Raw genomic sequence first — 25,783 nt, 5'->3', positions numbered from 1 at the left:
AGGCTGTGGGTTTGGGGCTTCGTCTCCCCCCGGGGTTGATGGCCAGGTGGGATCCTCGTCTCCCTCTAAGTAGCACTGTGCCCACTGTGATCACTGCAAAGAGCAAGTGGTGGCCAACTGGCATTTATCTTCTTCCACCAGGGCAAAGTTAATTTTTAGGGGTTTTTTTTGGCTTTGGTTTTTGGGGTTTGTTTGGTTGGGTTTTTTTACTTCTCCTTTTTCTACTTACTCATCTGTTGTAATAGTGCCTGTCTTTGTCTTGTTGGCATTTGTTAAAGGGCAAGTGGGAAACCCACATGGTACTTGTTCTTGATCAAATTTACATACTTCTGGTGAAATGGTGCTTTTTTTTATGCTCTAGGAGAGGCGAGAGATCATTTTGCAAAGGGTTTTTTGACCCCTTGCTAGAGAAAAACTGATTTCTGAGTTTTGGGGTGGAGTATAAGGCCTTGCTGTCACTGTTGTAAATAATCAATTTGAGAAAAAACAGACAGGATCCAAAATGCAAACAGCGCCTGCCTTTAGGGGTACAGGACACTCGGAAATGCTTGTCTTCTTCAGGCAGGTGGTGCAGTATTTATGGGCCTGCAAAGGCTGAGTGCTTTCAACTCCGATGCTCTGCAAACATTACCTGAACTAGCTGGCTGTGGGCTTTTTGGGTTGGTTTTGGTTTTAAATGTGGCTTTAGTCTGTGAATGAGGAAGCTGCCTTAAAAAAGGTTCTTGAATTCTGAGTTTAATTCCCTTGTTTATGTTGGTCTTTCACTTTTAGTTCCAGAATAGATGGGCCTGCATTGGGCAAAAAATGCTTGTCCTTTAATTTCTGTGTAACTGAATACCAGCTTTCAAGTCAGCTGTACTGGAATCCATTGAAAAAGAGTTATTAGTGTGGCATTTGTTCAGATTTATGTGTTTTAAAGAGAAAAGCTGGCAATATATTCAATTCTGCTCTTCTTACTCTTTCACAATAGTTCTTCATTCTTAATTGCAGTACCTTATGTGATAAATAGTCCCATGGGCTTCAGTAGGACTGCTTAGGGAATTGAATACCACAGCATTAGCAGAAATGGAAAAAATGAATAGTGCTTTTAAGAAGTGCGACATTTAGCAGAATGCTCATAGTTTGTACATGTATCAAACATTGGTTTTTTTACTTATGGATCTATTTAAATTATTATGGAAAACTGTTGGTGAGAATTATGTTAACGATGCTTTTTATGGTACCTGGTGTGGCATTTGGGATCCTATTGATTAAATTCTACTTTTAAATTCTATCTTAACCTTGAAAAGCAATTTTTATACTACAAAGTATAGCTTGAATTTGTTAAGGTTTTTATGAAAAGTAAAAAATATCTCTTAAATTTTACCAGTTCCACCAAAGGTAATCCCATGGACATGGCTCCTGCACACTTGAATTGGTGGTCAGACCTGCTCAGTATTGAAGGCATGTAAAATGTTTCTGTTAAAAATGCTTTATTTCCCTTGAGTGTCCTAATAGGAATTAACAATCCCTTGAGGGGACTTTTTTAAAGCTTTTTTTTCAAAAGTGGAGAAAGACCACAAGAGCATATCAGGAGAGAGACCTTTGTGGGTTTTTTGAAGCTTTCCATGTCCCTTCCTCCCTGACATAGCTGGCCAAGATCATCCTGTGTCTTGCAGCGGTGCACCCTGCACGTATCCTTACTGTGCTTTGCTGTCCTTGTGGACCCTTGTTCTGGTCACATGCCCATTCCTCCAGTGCATGTGAAAAACATAAGCAGCAAAGGAAGAAAAATTTATGTTCCTGTTTAGAAAATAGCAGATTGAAGCAGAAAATGTGTTTCATTTTAGGTAATGGGTATAACATCAATATTACAATTCTCTTTTTTTTTTTTTTTTTTTTTTTTAAATCTACACAAATGCTGTATCTGTGCTTTGTCCTGGATTTATCTAGGCTGTTCATTAGCAAGATATGTCATTTTAGGAATAGCACTTAAGCAAACCCAGCTGGTTTGCTTAGATTTAAATGAAGATCAGCTCAGCATGATGCTTGTTGGAATTGCTCCTTGTGGAATTTTTTTTACTGGGGCTTTTTAATCTGCTTTTGACTTTACCAAATTAATTTTTTTTTCTTTTAAATTAGCATGTTTAGGGACCTGCCTTTCTGTTGGAGTTATATCATGGCTATCTCATTACTTCACTCAGTAGGAGAAAAGCAGAACAGAAGTTGAAAGATGTATGTGTGTAAAACAAAACAAAACAAACCCAAACAAAAAAAACCAACAAAAAAACCCCAAACCAACACCTCCCCCCCAAAAATAACCCCCACACAACCACCAAAAAACCAACCAGACAAAACCCCCACACCCTCCAAACTGACAAACAAAAAAACCCAAATCAAGTCTTACTTCAGAGGAGACTGACTTTGCCAGTGCCCAGAAAATCCATCTGAAGCAATTTTTATTTTTGTGCTTATTTAGTGAGTTTCTTGCTCTTGCTGTTGATGGTGAAGGCTGAGCTTGGGTTCCTCTGTGAATGCATGAAGCTGATGAAGAAGTTGTCTTTCATTTATTTGCTTTTACTCTACCTAGAGCACTCCTCTGCCCTGTCTCTACTTGTGTTTCCTTGTAGGGCTTTGTAAAATTAGCTTGAACATTGCTTGACATCCCCTTTACTGTCTTACCTAGGCTTGACTCTTGCCTGACTCTATTGCTTTCTCTTTAGGAAACTGTTTGAATAGCGAAGACTGGAATTTTGGAGTTTTTTTCAGCTTTTTAGTACAAACCATGGACATAGATGCTAAGATTCTCAGCCCCTCTGTTACATGGCTAGAAGTGTTTTACAACTCCTTAAAATTATAAAAGTAAATTTCTGAAATCAAACTCTATGAGCATTTTGTTAGCTTCTTCAGCTACCTTTTTGGCTATCAGCTAACAGCAATGGCCAGCACTGGTTTAGTTACGTCCATGTTGGATTAGAGAATACAATTATTGCTTCTTCTTTTGTCACCTTATACTTTAAGTAATGTACAAGTTTCCCGTGTAGCTAGATTACACTTATACAACATATACAGAGCTTATATGCTTCTGTTTCATGAGCAGAAAACTGCTTTCTTCTCGAGCTCAGCAGTGAAACTGGTATCATCCAAGCTGTTAACCCTAAAGCAGGGAATTTACAGTGCTACAGTGCCATTGATTTGGTTGACGCTGTGGAGCTAGCAGTATGGTTGCAATCTGCAGCCGATCCAGATTGCAACCAAACTTTTTACAAAGTCTAATAAGGTGTTGGGTTTTTTTTCCCCCTCTTATACAAGGATCAAATAGTGAGTTTGCTGACACACTGCATGTGTCTTTGGATATATGACTTCTCACCCCTCTCACAAGTAGTCACCAAAATGATTTCAGGCTATTAGAATTGACTTTCATATGGGAATGGTATCAATGTGTCAAGAATTTTTCCTTGGAAAAACAAGGAAAACAATGTGGGTTTGCATCACCCATCTTTCTTTACCAAATGCTATCGCTGTAAGCACTGTAACATTGCTTAGGACTTAATTCTCTTTAATCAGCTATGTGGTCTTAAACATAGCAGAAACAGCAGTTGTAGCTCAAACCAGTGCTTAAAATGGGGGTTGCATGTGGATAAGAATTCCATGATTCTAAAGAGCTTGTGGTCATTCAGCTGGATAAACGTGGAACTATTTCTTAACTATGGAGTATGTTGTTTTGGTCCCTCCTGGCAAATGAAGTCTTAGGAAACGGAAGTCTTCACTTAAAGTGAAATTGAGAGTTACATAGCTCAAAGATGGCAGAAGTTCATATTCTTCATATATGAATGTGATTCCTTTACAGACTTTGTAGCTTTCATGGGGTTCCAAAGTTGGACTCATAGTTACAAATAATTTAGCTTTCAGTGAGTGGAATGGTGGTCTTTGAATGTATGTAATGTAAGCTATGTAATTAATCTCTAAAACATATCTGAGACACCCAGTTTATAAACTGGATGAATTTATGGATTGGTGTTTGGATCTGTAACAGCTTCGTATTTTAGCAGAAGAGTTTGAAGGAAGAGCAAAGTCTTTGAGGCATGGCTCAACACCATTTAAACTTTATGGTTTAGAAAATTGTATTGACTAGGCAGCTTAAGTGCTTGCTGCCTTTAATGACTTTGTTTGAATTTCCACTGTGCAAAAGGAGTCCTGAGGCAGTAACTGATTTATGAAAAAGGCTCTGTTTGGAGGAGAATATTATGTGCTCCTCATCTCTGCAAGCTGCCCAGCTTTCATTAGTTGGTGCTTCTCTAGGAGGCATTTCTCTTGTGCTTTTGTTCTATCCTTTTTTTTTCACAACATGAAAGAAAATCTTTTGTTTCATGTGCTCCATGGAGTTGCTTTCATCCTTCAAAGTGATGTTACTTATTTTGCAATGTAATTGCCTGTATGAGCTTGCGTTTGAGCTGTAAGGCCTAAGTATTGTTTTTGTTGGCAGGGTTATAATGTTTGTGCGTTTACCACATGTCATTGATTAATAACAGTAATGAAGTAAATAGCCGAAGGATTTCACTTGATTTCTTTTTTCATTCTTCTGTTTCTCACAGGTTCATTGCTAAACCATGTGCCTTAGGCCTTAAAGTCCAAGCCAATGGACCACAGAAAGCTCAACCTAATGCTATCCTGGAAAAAGTTTTCACAGCTATTACAAAGGTAGAGTATTTAAATAAAATATTTACCTTATAAAGTGGGATATGGCACTATAAACTATGTTTGAACAAAACAAAGCTAACTGCTAAATGCAATGCCACATTTTTACAGCTAAAATCAGAACATGCAAATGTCAAGGTTGTCATTGACATGGCAGCTTGAGCAGTTGTGGATCCCTTTATGACATCTCCTGTAAGCTTTTAATAAAAAAAAATTGTTACAGAAACACTTTGTAGGTGCCATATGGCCACCTACTTCTTTTTGCTTCTTATCTTTTAGAAATTTCCACAAAATCATGAGGTTTTTTTGAAAAAAAGAGCAAATTGTGAGCCAGTAAGATTGGCCTTACTGTGTTTTCCATAGAACTTCAAAGCTACTCCTTCTAGGGGAACTGCCTAAACACAGGACGCTGGTGGCTTGCTGGTGTTCCAGCTGTTTACATTGTGATGAATGTCCTTCAGTGTCCACAGCTAGAAAAGTGGGGGGAACTGACTGAATAATGTTTTAGAGCTTACAGATTATTTTTTTTTGTACAATACAAGTTTTTCCCCTACCACTTATGTCTCTGTCTCTACAGCTCTCACTGTATGACATCTCAGCTAAACCCCTATGTCCTCCTGTCCGTGCTTTTGTAGCACTCTGAGCTTTCCTGTAGCAGTGAGCAGGTGTCCTTTAGCATCTCCTGAAGACCTCAGTGGTCAGCTGCTTTGTAACAGAAAGGCCTGTGGAGGCCTGAAGGACGAAGTCACTGTGCTGCAGGAAATTCTCAGTCCCACCTCAGCTCCAGGCTGCAGCTAGGCATGCCACAGCAAAGGCATCAGCCTAAACTTCAGCATGTATTAGGGTCATAGAGGGCAAAATTGGGTTCAGTGTCAGGGACAGCACAATATGCCATGGATCTGTCTTGCTCGTGTGTCCTACTGTCTCCCAAGATCACCATGGCACTTGGTGTGGTTTTTGTCCTGTTTTCAGGGAGGGAATCACACATATCTTGTTTCTAAAAGCTGCAGCACATGTGCTCTTGCCCAGACTCAGCTGGAGGAAGAATGGGATTTTTTAAATTTTTTTTATATTTTTTTTTTTAAATTTTCCTTGCAGTATCTGCTAGTCCAACACAGGGCCTGAGGGTGTGAAGTAATCTAACTAATGCCTGTGAGTCATGGTACGAGCTGGCACACACCGCTGCCAGCACCCAGTGCATGGAGACAAGTGGGGAAGAGCTCCAAAGGAAAGTATCTACTTTCCTGCAAGAGTTTGGTAGGGCTTCTGGTAGCTGCTCTCAGAGAAACTGTCCGATTTAGCTAGCCATCTTTTTTGAGTTATGTGCAGCAGTTCTCTCTGGTCAAACTCCCATGAGCTGCATCAGTCCTTTGATTTCTCTAAAGTTACAGAGAATGGCTTTTCATAACCTTCCATTGAAAAACTAGTGGCTACTTTGGTTGACTAAAAAACCTTTTTTTTCTTTTTTTTTTTTTTTTTTGAGATGGATGGCAAATACTTTACCCTTCTCTTGTCTCATCCTTTCCTATCCCTTTCCTTCATGTCTTTTCCTAGAGGCTGATAGATGAAATTTCAGCCTGATGGAAGCTTTGCTGTTTTACCTCTTGCAACATTTTAAAAAGTCTTTATCGTGGCAGCTCTTGCATCTCATTCAATGTATGTAAGTGGCTTGCAAAAATAAAGCTAAAGCTCCAGAAAACAAATTGTCCAAAAGCTTTTTCTGTTTCTTTAAAAAAGAATGGGATCAGGAGAAATATGTAAATAGTCCTCGTGCAGTACTGTACAGGTAGATTTGCTGCATGATTAGAAACATGGCCTGTACTCCTCTTCTCCGTATAGTAGTCAAATTGAGGACAGACTCATTTTGCTTTTGGCTTACCTCTGCACCGTCTTGCTGCTGCTCTAATGAAATGAGAGTTCCCCATTTGCTGCTTTGGAGAATAATTGTGTGTAGCTAATTTTGCAGAAAAAAAATTCTCTCTCCCTGTGGTCAAGGTGATTTTGCTTTAGAAGTTGCCACTTTGTTTAATGACCTCATTTTTTTAACATTAATATGCACAAACATGGGATATATCTTCTTTCCATGTCAAACAGTCTCCACTACTGCAACAGTTGATAGGACAAAGATCCTGATGCAGGAGGGTGGAACAGGCATAGCATGTGGCTGGCAGGGGGGTGTTTGTAAGCCCCACTGCTCGAGAAATGCATGGCATTTTATCTCTATTTATAATCACTTTCAAGTTTCAAGCAAGTTTTCATCCAATTTTCCCCTTTAACTTTCTTATTAGTAATAACCTGCATGCAATATTACAGCATACATCCTTCTAGGTTAATAATAGTTACTGTAAACATATTTTGATGTGGATCTGCCAGCAGAGATTTCTGTGAAAGTGATTTTATTTCTATGTATCCATGTGTTTGACAGGCAGCCTCTAAGACATCAAGAGGCAATTACGGTGGTTCTAAATTTAAAGTGGACTTACTGCAGTTGGGCAAAGAAACAATTTTTATCCTTCTCTGTTCTGTAGCATCCAGATGAGAAGAGGCTGGAGGGCCTCTCCAAGCAGCTGGACTGGGATGTACGCAGCATTCAACGCTGGTTTCGACAAAGACGCAACCAGGAAAAGCCCAGCACTCTTACAAAGTTCTGTGAGAGCATGTAAGGATGCGTGTTCTCTTTAGTCTTGTTGAGCCTGTGTCCTCATGAGTTTTCCCCTTTGTTCTTCATGTGTATTTTTGTAGACAGGTAGAAAATTATTCAAATTGATAGAATGTAACTTCTTGAATGAGAAAAAAATTTCCTTTCTCCTGAAGGAGTCAGATTGTACTTTTTGTGTGCTTTCAATGGTGAAAAGCTTTCAGAAATCAGGTGGTTGTGATTCTTACTGTCAGGGTGCCAGCCTGACCCTTTCAGACAAATCGCCTGGTGTTAGGGTGGGAAGCTGTCTTAACAGCACAACCTTTAGCTATACAACCTGATAGAGATCTGAGATGGAGGAGTAGAGATAAAAGCCAATTGGGTTGTTAAACCCTTTCTTTGTTTTTTTCTCATCCCAGGATTGTCCCCTTTGCTAGCCTATTTCCCTGGGTGCACTGAACTCTGAGAAGCTAAAGGTTCATACACTTTAGGAAGTTATTTTTCACCTGCCAAGGTTTACTTCTAAGGAATCTTTCCCAGCACTCAGCTGCTTTTCAAACTGGTTATCTGTATAAAGGTCATTTTCTAATTGGACTCCATTGTTTTTAGTATCTGAGTTACATTTCCATGCCAGCTGGATGTAACATATTAATACTTAATCTGCATTGAAAGAGCATGGAAAATTAAATCTACTTAATATTTACATGTTTTTCGTAAAGGAAGACTGATAGACATTGAATTCATAACAAAACACAAAGAACAACACTAGTTTATTTGAAAGACTCATTAATTCCAAGACTTAGCCCTCTAGCACTGCTGGATGTTGTTCCTTTGATGTGGAAGGTTATGCATTTAAGGCAAATTTTACGTGCTCCAAATCAAGAGACTTGGCAAATATTGCTGAGGCCATAAACAAGTATTGGCTTTGTTATACCCTGTTGGTCAAGTAGTTGTGTTATTGCTGGCTTAAAATTCTAGTTATACTTTTTGTTAGCTGGTAAAGAAGTGTTAGGCAGAAATGTCAGCAGAAATAGAGGAAGCCTATTTAAGCTAGAAAGCAAATCTTAATTAATCTTGTTTTCCAAGTTTTGGGGTTGGTTTTTATTCCTGATAATTCTTAAGTGATTTCTTTAAGAAATTGCAAGTACAGAAGTCACAAAAACACTGCAGACCAGCCAGAGTGAGAGGGCAGGAGTGTGTGTGTTTAAAAAAACCAACTTGTGGAATATACTGTTGTGTCATTCATGCAGATTTCCTAAATATATTTCATACTTTTTCCTTTTGTAGGTTTCCTGAGTATTTTCCTTAAACCTTAGTTTCCTGTGGCGACATACAGGAAGATTCATAATATGGTCCTGAATAAATAATGTATTAAGGCATTTTTTTCTAAAGCCAAACCATAGATGAAATGTTATTCGAGTAGCAACTGATACTTACTTTCAACTAAGGACTGAATAGGAGAGAAATTAGAAGAGTTACTGTTAAGCATATTGTCTCTCTAGCTCAAAGAGTCCTTTTTTTTATTTTAGAAGAATGATAAATTGTCTGAAAATGATTGCCCTTTAATAAACAGAGGAACTTAACTGTCAGAGTGCTTAAGTCCTTTCCTTGGCATTTACAGCTAAAATCCACCCTACATCATATTTAATAAAGCCAGGCAGGGTGAGATTATGGATAAGCCTGGTGATCCTGTTGCCAGTGTTTGGTGGTCTTAGAGTTACTAATTTTTGAGGTCAGTGAACAAGAACCATTTTTCTAAAAGGGTTGTAGCTGTTAATGTACACACTTGTCTGCTGAACTTGTAGGAATGGCTGTGGAATCTTGGAGAAAAATTAAAACTGTATTACTGTTAGAGCTAGCATATTTGGGTGGTGTATTTGGCTGCTTCTGTAAGTCAGGTCAAAGACTTCACTCTCTTGCATTAGTGCCAGCACATTTGGGCTGACCTAGAGGTAGAAAAAACATAAACATACCATGAAATACAGGCACAGATAGGAAAGTTATGGGTGCTGAACTTGCTCCTTTGTTGTATACGTCATGGAAAAAGCATGCAGATGAGAGCTATGAATGCAAACTGGAAGGTAAGGTCAAGCTGTAATGAATGTCATTAACTTACACTGACAGAATTAAGTGCTAGCTTCATTTAGAGAGAGCCGTTGGGCATTACTTCAATATGTGTACTTAATAGCAATGATAATACTTGTCCTAAAGAAGCAAGGTGGCCTAAATAATAAGTGGATACTTCAGGTTCTCTCTGCTTGTGGTTTGCAGCTGGTGCAGCGGGAGTTGCCTCTCCATCTCTATACATACATGCTGCTGTGAGAATGTGGTGTTATCCAACCGACTGTGTGTGCATTGCCTTGATAACATTTCCAGTGGTGCAGTGTGTGCCACCCGTCACACACTGCTGGATGGAGTTGTTGGCGGGTAGTCAGAATAGCACCAAGAAGCCAGGGATACCCTTTTTTCCCCTCAGTATGGGTGTTAAACGGTCGTCTAGTTAAATTATCCATCAGGGCACTAAGCAAGGTGCTTCAGTTCAGCAAAGAAATCCTTCTGTACGAGCTCTGCAGCCTTTTCACAGCTATTGAATTAATGAGGTGGCTTTTGGATGAAGAGTCCGTGTCTGGTGGCTGCTTTGCAGCTCCAGGCTGAATAAAGCACATGTTCCTATGACAGTCATGGGAAGGGGAGCACTCCAAGTCTTCAGTAACTGGGGCACCAGTGGAGAGTTTTGTAACCCTGACAGAGAATGAAATGCGCCCTTATGTAATAAGCAGGCACAGAGCAAGCAAAATGCCAGTGATCCCCACCTACACTTTCAATTGTTGAACTGCTGTTTTCCTTCCAGAGAAGACTTCAGTTTTGCTGGCAACTGCATTGATTGACTGTGACTTGGGAAGAAAAGTGATAGAACCCACAGCAAATGTGGAGCTGCTTAAAAAGAGCTCTGACTTTTTACATGGAGATGATTCAATTTACTACTAGAAAAAAATGTTCCTTGGGCCCAGAGTGGCTTTTCCATGATGCAAAGGAGAAGGCAGCTGTGCCAGAAGGGCTGTAGGCCATTCTTGACTGCCTTATCTTTCTTGCCATTGAGTAGTGTGGGTACTATCTAAGGTAGAGGAGCTTCAATAGGACAAAGGCTGAGAGTGAAACTCAATGGTAAACATGCTTGGCTGGGATGAATGACACCCAAGATCCAGGGCCAAACAGACTAAAACAGTAACTTGATCATCAGATTCTTCTTGTCTCAGATTTCTCACTTTCTCTTCTACCCCTTCCCTTCTGTTTCTTTTCAAGCAACTTCCATTCTGGTCCTAAACAGACTGCAGAGAAACTCCAAAATGTACACTTCCCCCCCCGCTCCCCACCCCCCCCCACCCCCCCCCCAAGAAAAAAAAACAAACTGGAATAATTCCTTTGCTGCCAGCCTTCATCAGATGTCCTGGGCATTAGCAGATGGTGGTTATAGGAAGAAAAAGACAATAATAAAATCTCTTGTCTATAGACACTGTTTGTGCCACAGTCTTGTAGCGAAAATAAATTACTTTTCAGGGACCTTAGCCAGCAATCACCCCATAGAGTTTTGTGTGTCAATCTGAAAGAGAAGGCACCATTTGATTGAACTGTGGAGACTGCTAATGGTGAGACTTCAGTGGCATCACGTACCTGCTTAAGATTTCAGATGCTATGGTGATAAGTACCTATATGAAATATGAAGTAGATAATTTCACCAGGTGATGATTCATGATCCAGTATTAGTCAGAAAGACAGTAATAAATGGGGTGCTGATGATTATTTTACTAGCAAGTCAATGGGTTGTTTCTTAAGGATTTGGTGATTCTGACATGAAACTTGGAGTTAGCAGACTGTTTGTAGTCACTAGGAAAGGCATCCACCTAGTATAACCTCAGATTGTAATGCTCAGGCACTTAGCTTGCTATTTTAGCTTCAGGGGAGAGTCTGTCCATAGCTTTTCTTTCTCTTGTGGGAATTTAGGCAGTTTTGCTTCTTTCCTCACCTTGATAGATCAAAGGTGCATAAAGGAGAAGAAAAAGTGGTGAACTGAGCAAAGTAGGCTTTTCTATTGCCATGCATTTCTGTTGATTTTTATTCCTTTCTCTCTGTCCCCATGGCACTGCCTAACATCAAGGAAAAACAAGTTTTCTCCTAATCAAGAGTAGGGTAAGGACCTTGTGCTCTGGACTTGGAGTATGCAGCGCATGAGAAAACACAAGGAAGTGGATTGCCCTGAGTCTTTTCTGAAGCTCATGTGGTTTCTGTGTTATTCATGGAGAGTATCTGCAGTACTTTACAAGGCTAAAAGTTGTTTCTGCAGAGGACTTTTTATAGTGGTATAAATTGGATCAATTGGTCTAACAACTCTGCTGGAACATAGTTCTAGCACAAAAATGTATTTTATTTATTTATTTTTTTTAAAAAAAGGTGTCTGACCAGAAATATGTTCCTAAAAACATCTTAATGAAGAATGTTGCATCTGAATGTAGTGGAATGGGAATTCCAGGCATAGAATAAGCTACTGGGGAAAGGGCTTCAAGGTATGCTGGGGACCCCTGGTATGATGTAACTTTTGGAAGACCATGAATGGGGACTTTGCTGATTGCCAGACAGAATATAGGATCCATGAATGCCTTTGTTAATGTCTGACATGTCAGAAGGCTAATGCAGTAGTGATTCCCAAACCACTTCCAGTTTCTTCCCATTTTCAGTGTATTGCGCTGCTGCTCACACTACCAGTGCATAGGCATGTTTTCTTTTCTCAAAGAATAAATAGTATAGAAAGAGCAAGCATCCTGGCCTCCCTTGTTGTTCAGAGCAAAGGGAGAGAACCCATGATGCTCTAAGTTATTAGCCTGGGACTTGGGAACGTCATCAGGCTCATGACTTGTCTGTCCTACAGCTATGTACATTTAAACAAGCTGTTTATTAGACACATTTACATGGTTTCCAAGGAGTGGCTGGCAGAAACATATGGCCAAAAGAATTTTTTGCATTTATGCAACAGTCTGCATGTGAAAACATGGAAATGTGCAGACTGAAAGGCCAAAGATTTTTTTTTTCCCCCTCATTCTTCTCCAGAAAAAGCTTGGATACTAAAGTTATCTGTAAGTGGGGCGTCTTTTAGTTTTGATGTAGGGGTCAGAACAGTCTCTGTCTCATCTCTGAGTCAGAACATACTCTTTTTCCTAAGGAATTGAAACTGTGTTTATGTACGTTGCTTTTGGGGAGATTTTATCTATCTATAGCTGTATATATATGTGTGTGCACATGTGTGTATACAGAGACAGATATATACAGAATACTTTTTTCTTGTCATGCACATTTGTGTGAAAATTTTATGGGCAGTTTGCAACTTCTTGGCCATATTGCTTTTCTCAACTAGCAGGGTAATTCTCTCCTACAAAATTGTACTGGAAAAATAACTGTGCAAGGGAAAGAAATTGAGACAGCTGCTTGGTTGTTGAAATTCTGAACTGTGCTGATACAAATCTTAACAAAGCGCATAAAAGAATTCATCAGTCTGTGCTTTGTGTGTAGCAGTAAAGCACTAGAAAATAAATAGGCGTCAAAAAGCTTCTAGCTCTGAATTTTTAATAGCCTCAGACCCTCTTAAGTCAGCTTCTAAAACACTGCTGAATACAGTGATCTTTGAGATTCAAGCAAAAATATGTGGTAAATGGTATTATGGGTCCATTTAATTCTGTTTTGTGAATACAGGTTTTCAGCTGCCTCAGTGGTACATGCAATTGAGGACTAACTAGTGTTTCACAACCAGAAAAGAGAACAAGGGGATGGGTCTGTCATGCCATGCTATGTGCTCTGGGGCGAGTGTGATAATTACTGTTCAATGGCCATAGAATTACCAAATCTCCCTCGTTTTCCTCTGCTGTTTTCCATGGGGCAGGAATGGCTGTTGCTCCTTGCTCTCTCACAGGTACAAGGCATAACCTCTCCCAGCTGCTCCGGTCTGTTCAGGAAATCTAAAGCACTGGTAACTCAACCAGCTGCTTGGTGAAAGGGAAACTGCACACCGAACTAGTATGCTGATGAAAATTTAGACGTTTTCCTTGCTATTATAATTCTGGATTTTTTTATATTTTTTTTTTTAAACTGGGCAGATACTTAGTTCTGCTGCTCCTTCTTGTAACGTCCTGCAGTAGGCTGCATGCTTCTGGGAGAGGTGCTTCTATTGACATATGATCATAGGACAGCAGTCTTGCCTGAAAGAGAAAGCATCAAGGACAATCCAAAATTTCTGGAAGTCACTGTGAAATAGCAGCAAAATCTGCAATGAGGCATAGTATTGGAAGCCTCTAATTACTGATTTATTTCTTCTGGAACACTTTGTACTGAAACAGTTAATAGGACTGATAAATGTTTATACAGGTGAAAAAAGTGAGTCATTTGCATATTTTTCTTGCTGATCCTTAACTTTACTTCTTTTCAGTATTTCAGTTAGCTTTCTGTGACCTTGAGTGAAAGATTTATTGGTGTTTCTCAGAAGGTGTTAGGATACTGGAGCAGCTACTTTGTATTCCTGTTAGTGGTGTCTGAAGAACACAGTATTGTGCGATATCATGGAAGAGTAGGGAGTGTATATTTGTGTACACCTCTCTGTGTCTGGATGTAGTTGGGGTTTTTTTTCCCTTTCTCCCCACTATGGCCTTAAAACAAAGGGAGTTGGGCAGGAAGAATAAGAGGAGAAGTATTCCTTCAAACAAAATAGCTGGATTTATAGCCAAGAGACTGCTTGGCTCAGGTCAGGCAACAAGGTGGTTTCCCCAAAGCTGCTAACTCAAAACACCACCATGTTAAAACAGACCTGTAAAGGGAAAGCCAGGGAAGCTGTCAGCTGCTGTGATTGACCCAGTTTCTCTGAGTGCCAGTGTCAACCTAAGTTGCCCAAGCTAACTTCTTTTAACCTACTGGAGCATCAGATTGAGGCTAAATGGTGTGAACACAGATTTTTCTTTAAATCCACTCAGCAAAGTGTAGCCCTTTGCAAAATAAATTTTGAGGCATCCTACTTTACTTTGAAGAAGTTTTTCTGTGTCACTGTTTGCTGCTGCTGTCTGTATGCTCCAGCTGTGCCAAGTTTATTAGATCAAAAGGAAAGAGGAGCAACTGCTATGTGATCTGTCTTTGTAAAACAATATGCCCTTTTCAAATTAATTATCTGAGAAATTACTCTCACTTAGCATAAATCTTCATGGCTGGCAGGATTTTTTGTTGTTGGAACCAACAATTTTATTTTTTATTATAACATATACAGAGCCCTGTCCACAGTTTTGATATTTTTTTTTCATGTGAAGTCCTTGTTGGTTTGTACTAGTTGCACTTGAAAAACGAGTAAAGGTTGAGTCTGACAGCCTTCATCAGAAGGAAAGACCACTTCAATGGTGTTTTCTGAAAGTCTTTATTGATTACTTTTTTATTTATTTATTTTTTCTTTACTTAATGTCATGTAACTAAGTAATGTGTATCTTTCCATTAAAAGATAGGGGAAATTCATGTCAATGAATCCTGATAGAAGTATGTCATAAAAATGCTGGTGAAAGTAAATTGGTGGCTCTCAAATAGCCATAAATTGCTTGTAAAGCAAGAAGTGTGTTCCTGTTTGATTTGGTTTTTAACCACTAAAAGAAGGGAGTCATAAACCTGCTGTGTGATTTCTACAGTAGAAATGCTAGAGAGAGAACAACTAATAACAAAAATGGATTCTTGGTATTATCAAACTTGTGAGGTTCTATTACTGTTTTCATTATGTTAAGTGTGTCTCTAAAAACAGCAGCTTGAAGATCTCAGCTCTCATTTACTTGAAACAAAATAGTGTCTAAAAAAGTCACCTTTGCCTTCACAATGGAATGAAAGCTGGAAAATAAGGGTGTGCCTTCACTCCATTTTGCCTCAGGCGGTCACATCTCACATGGGCTGCACATCATGAATGCTGATTTGCTACTGGACTCCCTTCTGTGGTGATGCTGCTGCCTCTTGCCAAAAGGGAATGCAAGCACTATTGAAAGGATAATTCATTGAAAAGATAATTCACTCCATGGTTTCCTCCAGACAGATGATATGGATATGAAATTTGCCACATCTGACTCTTCCAGCTGGCATAGTCTTGTTATCCAAGCAGGGCTAGTGCCTCTACATTGTGCCATAGGGCAAGAAGCACATGCTTGGTGTCAGGCTATAAAAACACTATTCTGGCAAGGTGCAATACGACAGTCTTAGTATTTCAGAAATGTGGATCCTTCTTGCAGGGATGGAAGAAGCGGGGGCGGGGGGGGGGGGACAAAAATAACTACAAACCCACAAATCCTCATGGTGTTTGAGCTGTATTTCATGTGAATGTAAAGTTAGATCCTGATCACATGCCGTGCAGTGTTCCAACCCGGAGCACTGTGGATATGAGCCCATCCAAACTAGTTGGGTCTTTTGCAACTGTGAAATGTCTGGATAAGGTTTCATACATCAGGTGGTACAGATTTAATGATGGTGTTAGGGTAAGGCAAGGTGGAACAACAAAGGCTAGCTCTTACACTACTCAGGCAAAACTGTCTTTGAAGGGAATAGAACTGTTACTGGTGAAACCTATAGACGTGGGTTGCCTGTCACTATTTCCCATTGTGCTGTTAGGCTGGTGTGAGCAGAACAAACTGTTCCATTGCCATTTTGAATTAAAATTGTCATTAAATGTAATGTGAGAGTATGGTACTTTGCAGATGCAAATAGCAGCACTGTGACTGTAGATGCTACAGGGATTGTGCAGGAGATCAGAGAGACAATGGAAGAAGAGAGAGGGTCACCTTAGTACAAGATAAAAGCATATGGAAATGATGACTTGTATAAAGAAAATAAATGGAGTACAGCAACTGCCTATCTCATTGTGCAAGAACCAGCAGGTATCAAATGAAAAAGAAAAGGAGCATATTCAAAATTGAATAGTGAAAATTGAATAGTTTTTCACACTCTGAGAAATTAAACAGGATTTCATGTTTCTGTCATGGAATTCATTGCTCTCCTGAGGCAATAATTCAGCAGTAATTTGTAATTAAACAGATTATTTTATTTACTTGGGCAACCAGATTATTTAGTATTGTGCTGATAAATAGACTGTATCCATAGTTTGCTTAGAAAATTTATGAAGACTAATCTTAAGTCTTTATAAAGTATCATGCATGCTGAAACTGGAGTACAGAGGTAAGGAAGAGAAGAGCGATGTGACCAAACAGTGTTTGTGGCACAAAGGGCGTAGCAGGGAGTAGAGGCTCAGATGTTGGCAGAGATTTGTCAGATTTGTGAGATGGCTTGGCGAGGGAGGACATAGGTTTTCAATGAGATGTGGAGGGAGTTGGAGCCTGTGAAATTGTTCCAGAAGAGGGATGATGTGACCTTCACTGAGTGCAACAAGAGTTTATTATAGCTGCAGGTAGTAGGGAAGTTGAGATGAGTCACGGATGCCAAAAAGGAGACTCTAATTGAAGTCATCTAGCAAGTGGCAGCTAAAGTGTAGAGAGTAGCAAAGACAGTCTGGCAGTTGTTATCTATAGTAAGCATGTAAAATACTGCGATTTTTGTCACAGTACTGTAAGACTTACATCTAGACTCTGGGATTGATACATTCAAGGACCTATTATTCTCTTAAGAGTATTATATCTAATAACATCACAGAAAAGGAAGAGAGATGTGCTTGAATGCAAGGTCTCAAAAGAAGGTAAAAGAGAATGAGGCATTGATACTGAGACTCATGTCGGGGAAACTAGTGCTGTGCAAAAAGGCCTGGAGTCATATTTGGGTATATAAAGCTAAGACAGAAATCCTGCTCTGTTATACATCAGGGTGAGATGTTGCTCCTTGAGACTAGCACTCAATAGCTTTGTACATTACTGATTCCTTTGTCTGATACCAGGGTAGGCTGAGTTGAATTTGTATTTCTCTCTAAGCCACATGTGAAGTCAGTGCAGGGAGTATTGATAAAGCTTTTTATTTAGTGTAAATCTGCTTTTTTGTATGTTGTCATTCAGAGCTGGTTCACTTATGGCTTCCCTGCTCCAAGAGAAAGAGAGTAAGACAGTACTGGTTGCCTTGAGTTACATAAAATGTAACATGTAGCCTGAGTCCCTGGACACATGAATAAGTTAATGGCTGGCAAGCTGTCCTAATTTTAAAGTTGTGAGAACACAGTGCAGTCACTGACAGCAATTTTAATTCTGCCCTAACACTTGCTCTCTGATGAATCAGGATGAGACATCTTGAACATACCTTCTCTCCAACGCACAGCTTGCTCAGAACTTGCACTTCCAAAGGCAGAGTCTGGGCAATGACACCCAGCTGTTACAGTGTGGTTTGCTGTAGGTTTACGCCTTCAGCTTTGCCTTTTGGAGCTTCTGTATTAGGCTCTGGACTATTCACATTTCTTTGGTGTCCAGGCTGGATAAGCAACTTAATTATACACCCTTTTATGACTTTATTATGTACTTTTGTTCTGTAGCGTACTTGCACAGGCTGGCTCAGGATGTAGTTTGGCAGCACAGGCTACCGTTGAAGCTCTAGTAACAGTAGAGGTCCCCTCCCTGACCTCTGTGTCCTTGCCCTCCCACTTGCCTTTCCCTGTGCCAAACAGCTGGCTGTACAGTGGTTTTATAAGGCAGTACACTATACTTATGGGGCTTAAAGGTCACCCTGCATAAAAACATGGAATGCTTGTCAGTCAGATTTTCCTGTTGTGGGTCACAAGGTGGTCACATAAGCATGCTGAAGTACTGTTGCTTGTGGTTGTGTGGCGTATGCATGCATCTGAGTAACAGAAGGGAAACCAGGGAGGCATGGGCAGTACTTGCATCCAATGTGAAAACTCAGGTTTTGGTGTGGCAGAGGGGAGAAGGGGGGGAAATTGCTGCAGCCACCTGGCCCCTTCTGATGTGGCTGGGTGGGAGGACATGGTGTGGTGGAGCACAGCATGGTGTGCCATGCAGTGCTCTAAGTGCATCTCTTCCTGCTGCCAGCTCTATACCAGTGCTTAGATTAACACTGGCTGAGAGAATGAATGCTTTTCTGCTCAACAGCGGCTTCTGTGGCTGTGTTTACACCCTTTATCGAAGTCTTCCTATCATTACTTCTCAATTTTGAATAGTAAAATACTGGGTCTGGCTCTGTTCTAGTTGCCCTGCTATGCCACTGCATTAGAAAGCTGAACTGTCTGGTGAAGGGGAAGGTGGGAGTAGATGTCTTGCAACTCTATAGTATGCTCCTCAAGAGACTTACTCCAGTTAGTTTGAGACTGGTATGAAACAGACTCCAGAATTGGGCAAGGTTGGTAGTTTCCCTCGTGATTCCTTTCCTACCTTATCTGCCGTGCTCACCTGTGAATCTGGTCTGTGATCTGTTTCCTCTTTTTAAGCTGGGCCTCAGGACATCTCTGTGCCCAAGCATGGGATTGGGGGAAATGAAAACATTGGTTGTCAGGAATTGCCAGCCCTCTTCCCATGCTGTTCTGCTGGAGCAGACAGGCAAAGATGTCCATGCTGCGTCCTCAGACTGTGTTCACCATATCTTTAGACTGTGCTGTAAGCACTTTTCATTTTGTATCTTAGGAAATTCCCCTCTTCCGTCAAATCGGATTACTTAAAACTTTGAATTCCCTGCCCTTACTGCCTTCTGTGACACAGTTTTTAACACAATTAATAAATTTAAATTAACTCATGTCCTGGTCCTGCAAAGACACGATTACTTACCATTATCATTGCACATTAAGCAAGGTTAGAATAAATTAACTGGGTTTCCATTCTCTTGTGGTTTCTGTGTGCTCATCGTTATTTTATGTTATGGAAATTAAATAATTCTTCTCTAAGTTCTAGTTAATGTGAACAGTAGTTCAAAATTACAGTTACAATATAACAATTAAAGACAACTAAAGGAAAACTGCAAAGACTGCAGTAGCTGCTGCTTTCTTATGTTCCACGCACCTTGAATTGTCTAGTTCTTAATTATGGAAGAGACTGACTGCCTTCTTCAGTCAGCCTCAGCTGAAGTTGAGTTGCCAAACACTGCAGACAAGTGGCCTGAAAGTGGAGGAACATGGAGACACAGCTGGGATTTTTCAAAAGAGCTATAGGGAATATACAGCCAAGAAAGTAAGGGCTCAGTCTGGATGCTACAGATTTCAAGACTACTTTTGATGTTTAGTAGATGGGATTCACAGGGCTTAAAAACTGACTTTTGATGGTTTGGGGAGGATCTTCTGTGAATTCAGCACAGGGTTTTCTCCCAGTTTATCTCTCTTGTTCTACTTGAACCATTGGGCTGCTGCTTCTTTACCATTTGTTAGTGTGTTTGTCTGTGATACTGATCTCTCCTAAGTGGTAGATTTCAGGTACTGATATCTCTTGTTCTCTTGTCAAAAATATTTTATTGCTGCCAAAATTTGAGGGCTTTTAAAATTTCTTTTAAATGAAACTTTCCAATAATAAAACCATTCTTGTCCAAGTAGAATAGCAAATAGTGTAAAATAGTTACTATCTATTAATAGTGAAGGTTGCATTTACTTCTCAAATCTGTAATGGTCCTTGTCAGTTCTTTATTTCATCTGTGGTATTGGTTTTAAAAGCTGAGCAGAAGAGGGGGAAGACAGCAAAACTTTCTCTTCCTCCATTTCACAACACATTCTCCTCTTTTCATTGCTTTTATCCTGTAGATTTGATGTTTGCTTCCTTTATATGCCTTAGTGGTTACTTGTGTGATTTTTGCCTTGTACTTTTTACCTTCATATTGCTTTGACTTTTCCTACAAAGTTCTCTTTTCTTTTTCTAAGATGTTAATTTTGTTACCAATCCAAACTGTGCTTTTGTTTGACCTGTTATGTGTTTGCAGTATGAAAGCAACATGAGCAATGTTTACCTAGGCTGTAATAATTTTATGAAATGCATTGCAAGCAAGTATTTATTCATGAGGACATACTGTCAGATTCAGAATAAACTCTCCATTCTTATGTGGATGCACATTTTTGGATCTTCAGTAAATGCAGATATCCACCAAGTTCTACTCTTATTTTCATTTAAAAAAGAAAGACAAATGTGAACAAAATGCTAATTTAGAATGATACCCTTCTTATTCCCATTGCTGCTGTCTTCAAAGTTGTTAGATGTTTTGCATGTGTACCACTAGCAAATAGTGTTTGCCAAATTCACACTGAATCCATACAGATTTGGTCCAGTAGGAGCTCCCCAGGGATGCCTTTTGTAGCAGGTTGTTCTCTTCCACAGGAGACTGCAAACTACACAGACTTAGTAGTCAAAACTATTTGGTATCTTTGCCTATTTCAGTCTCTACCAAAAGAAAGAGATTTGAGTATGACTCGTTCTCTACAAGTTGCTAGTCACAATCAACTTGTATCAAAATACCTGACTCGCTGAAGGGTAGTGGTACGAAGGTTTTATTTTATACACGACAATGAATTAATTGGCATGCAAGTCCTTAGTCCTCTCTCCTCCCTTGTATTTATGTTGTTACACAGTTTTATGTTACATTTCATTGCCTTTCATTTTATAGATACATCGACTCTGTGCATCTGTTCACGGAGACCCAGAGTTAGATGAGAATTACCTTCCGCATTGTTTAATATTTTTCCCTTACTACATTTAACTACATTGGTTTCTGCGTTAATAAGTTGTCCGATAATGTACTTTCATGCTCTTTAGAGAAAGCCGAACTGAGTGTTTTCTTCAGATGTAAATGTTTTGTAAGCTGATGTGGCAGCTTGTCATATGCTGTTCTGATTATTTTTTTTTCCTCCTTCATGTTCTTTGCTGAGAGCTGAAAGCTGTAAACTAACCTGGGTCAAGATGATGCCTGCATAATACTGTATTTGTATGGCTGTCTATCAAAATGCTTTTGTGGAAAGATTTCCCCTGTACCTACATGGAAACAGATTTTTGATTGGCAGAATAGTTTTTGTGATATTTGGGCATAACATAATATGTATGTCTAGGACAGCAAGGCAGGCATCACTGGAGTATTGTTGGCTCAAAAGAGGCAAGCACTGGCCCGTGGCTGAATAGATGTTGGCAATGGCCTCAGCAAGAACACGTACGCAGTGCTGGTGGAGGTGAGAAACTTGCTAGCTCCCCTAATGATTTTGGGATGATGCTATGGTAGTTGTTAGTGTAGCCATAGGCATATGGTAACTGTGGGGGGTTAACCCTGGCTGGATCCCAGGTGCCCACCAAAGCTGTTCTATCACTGCCCCCTCCTCAGCTGGACAGGGGAGAGAAAATATAACAAAAGGCTCGTGGGACAGGGAAAGATCACTCAACCAGTTACCATCACAGGCAAAACAGACTCAACTTAGGGAAAATTAACTTAATTTATTGCTAATCCACCAGAGTAGGGTAATGAGAAATAAAACCAAATCTCAAAACACCTTCCCTCCACTACACCCTTCCTCCCGGGCACAGCTTCACTCCCACATTCTCTACCTAGCCCCAGCAGTGGCGCAGGGGCACAGGGAATCAGGGTTATGGTCAGTTCATCACATGTTGTCTCTGCTGCTTCATCCTCTACAGGGGCAGGACTCATCACACTCTTCCCCCACTCCAGCGTGGGGTCCCTCCCATGGGAGACAGTCCTCCACAAACTTCTCCCATGTGAGTCCTTCCCACAGGCTGCAGTTCTTCATTAACTGCTCCAGCACAGGTCCCTTCCACGGTGTGCAGTCCTTCAGGACCACACTGCTCCAGCGTGGGTCCCCCATCGGGTGACAAGTCCTGCCAGAAAACCTGCTCTATGGGCTCCTCTCTCCACAGATCCGCAGGTCCTGCCAGGAGCCTGCTCCAGCATGGGCTTCCCACGGGGTCACAGCCTCCTTTGGGCACCCACCTGCTCCGGCGTGGGGTCCTCCACGGGCTGCAGGTGGATATCTGCTCCACCGTGGACCTCCCTGGGCCGCAGGGGGACAGCCTGCCTCACCAGGGTCTTCCCAATGGGCTGCAAGAGAATCTCTGCTCCAGTGCCTGGAGCACCTCCTCCCCCTCCTTCTTCACTGACCTGGGGGTCTGCACAGTTGTTCCTCTCACATATTCTCACTTCTCTCTCCCAGCTGCTGTTTCTGTCCCTCTGCAGCTTTTTTTCCTTTCTTAAATATGTTATCCCAGAGGCGCTACCGCTATCGCTGATGGGCTCGGCCTTGGCCGACGGTGGGTCCGTCTTAGAGCCGGCTGGTATGGGCTCTGTCAGACACAGGGGAAGCTTCCAGCAGCTTCTCACAGAAGCCACCCCTGTTACCCCCACACTACCAAAACCTTGCCACACAAACCTAATACAGTTAACCCATTGTTCAATATAGCCTCTGTCGTCTTCTTCGTTATCTCACCAGGGTGGGTATACACAGACTTGCTGTGGCAGAATACAGAGCCCAGGCTACAATGGAGACCTTTCTGGTAACTTCATCTGTATGCTACACATTTTGCACTTCACGTACATCCATGTAATTCCATTCATTCTGTTTTACTGATATCATAGTGTGACAGGCCCTTCTGTTTGTATTGACATTTGCTCATTTGGGGATGCTTTGTTTTTCACTTCCCTGACGTTCAAGAAACTGGCAGATGAAAAAAACATGAGTACGTGAAAGTTAAATTTTGTCATGGATTTCTCTAGGGGAGTCAAGTAATGCATCAGCTTATGTAGTCCTGGTTACTTGCAGGTTAAATCTTCTAGGACCAGGCCCTGAAACAGGTTGAAATTGTGACTATCAGACAGGAAATAGTCAGTATAAGATGCTGCAGAATCTGTGCTTTGAAATATTTAATGCTATCCCTTATGATTAGTTATTTAAATATTTTCAGACTAATGAGTATAGTTTGGTTAGATGGTGCTTCTTGGTAAATTTGGGGTTCTGGCTTCTTTAGTTTTATTCTTGCTGCTCTGATAACAGCACTTTTGCATGAAAAATAGTACAAAAATTTCCTGTCGCTGTTTCTTTGTAGTGTGCTTGGAATACTGAAGGATAATATATTAATTCTTTAAAAATAAAGCACACACCAAAAACCAACCTTCGTTGTAATCAGCATCTTGTAGCAGTTTTTCTAAAATTTCAGTGATGCAACAAACAATGACTGGGAGGTGGGGAAAGGGCAAGAACATAAATTACTAAGTAAATGTACTTCTTCAGGATGCAAAAGGGAAAATAAAATTAAGGACAAGACAAGGTTTGAATGTACTGCTACAAACTTTGCTTATCCTCCTATTTCAAGTATGACAGCGCTGCAACTCCTGCTTAGAAGATGGTGAGGTTTATCATCTGAAATAGAAGTACAGAATGCGAAGAAACAGCAAACCAGCCTCAGAAGACTGATCTATAACCGTGTAATATCAAGGCAGTGTGTGTGGTTGCTGTGCACAAACTCGGTGTGTGCTGCACAGATAGAAGTATGCTACACAGCTGGGCGGTTTCTTCAGGGAAAAGGAGAAACAACCCTAACACCTAGCCTACTTCTGGAAAGATCAATACCTGTAAGGAATCAGCATCTGCTTTAGCAGGCCAAAAACCAATCTGAGGCAGATGACTTAATGCTACCGGAAAGTAACATTCAGCACGAGAAAAAATGGAAACGGCTAATACAAGTTGGTCTAAGAAGATAATTACCTGTCACAAAAGTTGCCTTATGCATATATGTTGGCCATCATGGCTAGGACAGCATTGCTAGGTGAAAAGCGAATGAAATCTGGAAGATTTTAAGTTTTTGTTCGTGTAGAGCTGAAAGAGTGGGACAGTGAGTGGCTGTTGTGATATCCACAGGGGAGCTGAAAGACTGTGTTTGGAAACAGGTGACTTGTCAGATCACTAGTAAGAATGGAGACTAGAGGTCCAGGTTGGAAAGGCTTTGGATCAGTTTTTCTCTCCAAAACTTGTCAGCTGTGTGCATTGCACATCATTAATGAGAAACCAATTCTCTTGATCAGACCACAGGGGAGGGTGCATGGCAGCGACATCTGTTTTTATTGTGTGTTCTTCCCATGAGCTTTCCAGATAGTAGTACCTCTTCGTAGGGCAAAATTTGGCAATGCTAATAGATCTCTGAGGTCTTATCAGAGCTTTATTTTATGTAGTCCTTGAAGCACTCAGAAGAGAACAGTTGTATAACCATAAAACAGAAGCTATGTAACCTAGAAGGAATTACTAAAACACCTATTGTATTATGCATCTTTTCTGATCTAATTATATAAACATGCTTTATTATTTATAAAACTGCATCACTTCAAAATTTAGTACTGTGTTTCCTTTCCTTTTTTCTGGACTACTAAATTTTGCTCTTAAGACTTTCAGAGCTGCATTTTGAGCATACGGATTTAGGACAGGACTGGTCTCAAGTGGCACTGTAACATTAAATATTAAATAACTGATTCAAACTGCAGCCAAGAGGAAAATCAGATGACAGTCAAATCTTAAGCCAGAAAATTGAAGAGGAAAGCAATAAAGATTTCTCATTTTATCATACCTGCTATTTTGCACATCTTAGTGAGCTGTGCATAACAGTCTCCTTCCTCAAATAACTTCTGCTTAACCATAGTGCAGGAGCTATTTACCATTTGCATGGTTGCTCCAGTCTAACTCAACAGCAGCAGCACACCAAAAAGGGCAAGACGATTTTATATTTATTTACTTATTTAAATTAACATTCTTTATATCCACTTGCATCTGCCAGGCTTTGCAGAAATGCAGCAAATTATCATTACAGAAATCTTGGGAGGCAGCAAATTGGAGCAGTGGGGCTACTGCTGTCAACTGTATTGTCACACTTGCAGCTTTGTATGAGACTAGTTATCAGGAATGAAGATAAATAAAGATTTAGTGGAGGGTACAGACTGAAGCAGAGCTGCACTTCTATTTGGTGTCTGAACCAATCAAAGGTATGCCATGGGGCTGTCCTACGCGCTAATTGTGTTTCTCATCTGCTCTATGTTTGGGGTTTTAGTGTATAGGTCCGTGATGATCTACACACATACAGATGTAGGATTTAATAAAGCTCTTAATTTATTTTAAAAGAGCTTTATTATGTGAGGGAGATTGTGAGATTGGAACTTAGAATACAAATTCTTTAGAGGATCTCTGAAAATTTGCAAATGAAAACGTATGTCCATGTGTACCAGGCTGAATGCTGAGAGTGTGCCACCTTCACCCTGTCTTATTTTGAGTTCTGCCTGGAAAAGAGTTGGAGCTCTGATTTTCTAAATACCTTAAAAAGCTAATGTCTCGAAAGAAGGTGACAATTTGTTGCTTTACTCTTCTAGATAGTGACACAGGCTGTGAAGTATTAATAGTCATCCACCACAATTCCCTAACAATCCTGTGAGAGAGCATTGCTAACTGCCTATGTGTGTTAGGGCTTTGATCAGGGAAGGCAAAACATCCAAAGAGATTGCTCAGAGTGAAACACAGTAACA

The 25,783-nt window shown here is 40.4% G+C and overlaps 1 protein-coding gene across 4 annotated transcripts in view; it reads left to right on the top strand.

Annotated features, from left to right (window-relative positions):
* CERS6 (ceramide synthase 6) overlaps positions 1 to 25,783 on the top strand; it is a 132,699-nt gene that overhangs the window by 37,364 nt on the left and 69,552 nt on the right. For all 4 annotated transcript variants that reach the window (XR_007507438.1, XR_007507440.1, XM_049811802.1 and 1 more), the window contains exons 2-3: positions 4,575 to 4,680; positions 7,206 to 7,336. Coding sequence is in view for 2 of the 4 variants with exons in the window: in XM_049811802.1 (XP_049667759.1) it covers positions 4,575 to 4,680; positions 7,206 to 7,336 (237 nt within the window). In the remaining 2 variants the exon portion in view is untranslated. The remainder of the gene's footprint in view (positions 1 to 4,574; positions 4,681 to 7,205; positions 7,337 to 25,783) is intronic.

Source organism: Accipiter gentilis, chromosome 1 (assembly GCF_929443795.1).
Source record: "Accipiter gentilis chromosome 1, bAccGen1.1, whole genome shotgun sequence".
Classification (NCBI taxonomy): Eukaryota; Metazoa; Chordata; class Aves; order Accipitriformes; family Accipitridae; genus Astur; species Astur gentilis.
Note: the sequence above shows the minus strand (reverse complement) of the source record. Positions and strands in the feature narration are given on the sequence as shown.